Genomic DNA, 1694 nt, shown 5'->3' with positions numbered 1-1694 from the left:
GTGCTTAGAAGTAAGACTCAAAGATCAGCAAGGATAACTGGACATCCTCAAACATGAAGCTGTACCTGAGCAACTGATTTTCACTGTTAAGACTATTCTATGTAGAGGATGCTGTGAAATGCAAGTCACAGCCACATCCTGCTGCGGATGCTGGAGGCCAAGTGCTTGACTTTTCCTTGAGGTGCACCAAGACACTAAAAATGAATGATTTTAAGTGGTGGGGAGAAGTAACAAAACACACCAATGTGAGCTGATTATATCCTATAAAGTTTGCAGCAATCCCTCCCTTTATTTTGCAAAAGTTAGGCATAAAATACACAAGGCTTCATAACAGTTGTCTTTTAAAATTTGCATTGGAAAGCTACCTTACTAAAGCAACAGCAATGTGGTACAGCAGATAAAGGTCGTCGAGCATATTAAAGGTCGTCGAGCGTATTATAGCTAGCAAACCAGTAGCTCAGAGATGCTCTCAAGTATAAAGTGTCATACGTATTAACACAAATTTCTTAAGGCTTTTGTTACTTGGCTGTATTTTCAGTAAAAACATTTTCTCTTGTGGTAACAGCAGACACCGAACTTCTGTTGTTTTACCGAATTCTTAGCTGATACCAGCCAATTCCTCTGCCATGCAGTTCCCTCCCATTTAGTTGACAGGAAAGATGAGCTTTTTCCTCAATGTGAAACTAGGCTGTGGCATCTGCTTCTCTGCATTCGGTTGGCAACTCTTTCTGCTCACCTCTTGATTCACTGCTGTCAGGATGGTGAGAATATCTTCTCCTCTGCAAAAATACAAGTACATTTTGTATTTATTAAGGATGCAGTTAATACCAGAAGAATTACCACATTCTCATATATCTTGATCTATACCAATGCTAATGGCTCCTGTTTTAAACAGGCTTCAAAGCAGTCAGCTAAGCTGCTTTGAACAATCTGCGTGGTGTTGCTCTGTCCTACATCACTCTTTTCACTCTGAGCGAGCACCCCCGCATCCAAACCAAACTCCTGTTATTCAGAAGGAAAAATACAGGTGTTGCCAAAAAGAAGCTTACGGAAACATAGTTACCGAGGACAGCTGCGCTCCAAGTGCCGGCACAATGCCTGTATGTACCAGGTCCCCTGCCTTGGGCTTCTGTAGGAAACGTAATCTTGCAGTGTAGCCATGCCCAAGAGGAAGTCTGCCTCTGCAGGGATGCAGTCGAGCTGAAATCTTGCATCCGTTTCTACAGAGGAATAGTGCTCTCCAGAATCTGTTTCAATGGTCACACCTTTCTGGCAAGCATCACCTTGGCAGGCCTGAACAAAAAAGACTTTTGGTTTTCCAGCAAGCGAGTGGCAGTTCTGTCCAGTGAAAGAAGTGGTCAGTTCCTGGATAGGTACTTCCTGCCCATCAACACCATATATAATGCCTTTTTTCCCATGAGACAGGATACAGCAAACAAAACAGTCTTTGTCCTTATGGTCTTCAGACCGGTAGATGTTCACAGTCTTACGGATTTCCTCTGCGGTGAGATCTCTGTGTTCTGCTATTGTAAAATGAAGCTTGCTAAAGATTTTTCTCAGAGCCGCTGGAAAATAAATAGAAGGGGAATTGGAGCCGTTTCATTATATGGAAGTTGGACTCTGCAATTGCAAATTGCATTTCCAGAGATAAAATGATCTTTTCTTTTTTTTAAATCCTGCTACACTATTATCCA

At 42.1% G+C, this 1694-nt stretch overlaps 1 protein-coding gene across 1 annotated transcript in view; it reads right to left on the bottom strand.

Annotated features, from left to right (window-relative positions):
- Window positions 1-579: 579 nt before the first annotated feature.
- The window catches only part of LOC104158038 (caspase-8-like), a gene marked incomplete at its 5' end in the record, with an annotated part of 4628 nt that continues 3513 nt past the window's right edge, over window positions 580-1694 (bottom strand). The window contains 2 exons of the mRNA XM_009695598.1: window positions 580-779; window positions 1064-1565. Of these exons, the coding sequence (XP_009693900.1) occupies window positions 644-779; window positions 1064-1565 (638 nt within the window). The remainder of the gene's footprint in view (window positions 780-1063; window positions 1566-1694) is intronic.

This window comes from Cariama cristata, unplaced genomic scaffold, assembly GCF_000690535.1.
Source record: "Cariama cristata isolate BGI_N322 unplaced genomic scaffold, ASM69053v1 scaffold10072, whole genome shotgun sequence".
Lineage (NCBI taxonomy): Eukaryota > Metazoa > Chordata > Aves > Cariamiformes > Cariamidae > Cariama > Cariama cristata.
Note: the sequence above shows the minus strand (reverse complement) of the source record. Positions and strands in the feature narration are given on the sequence as shown.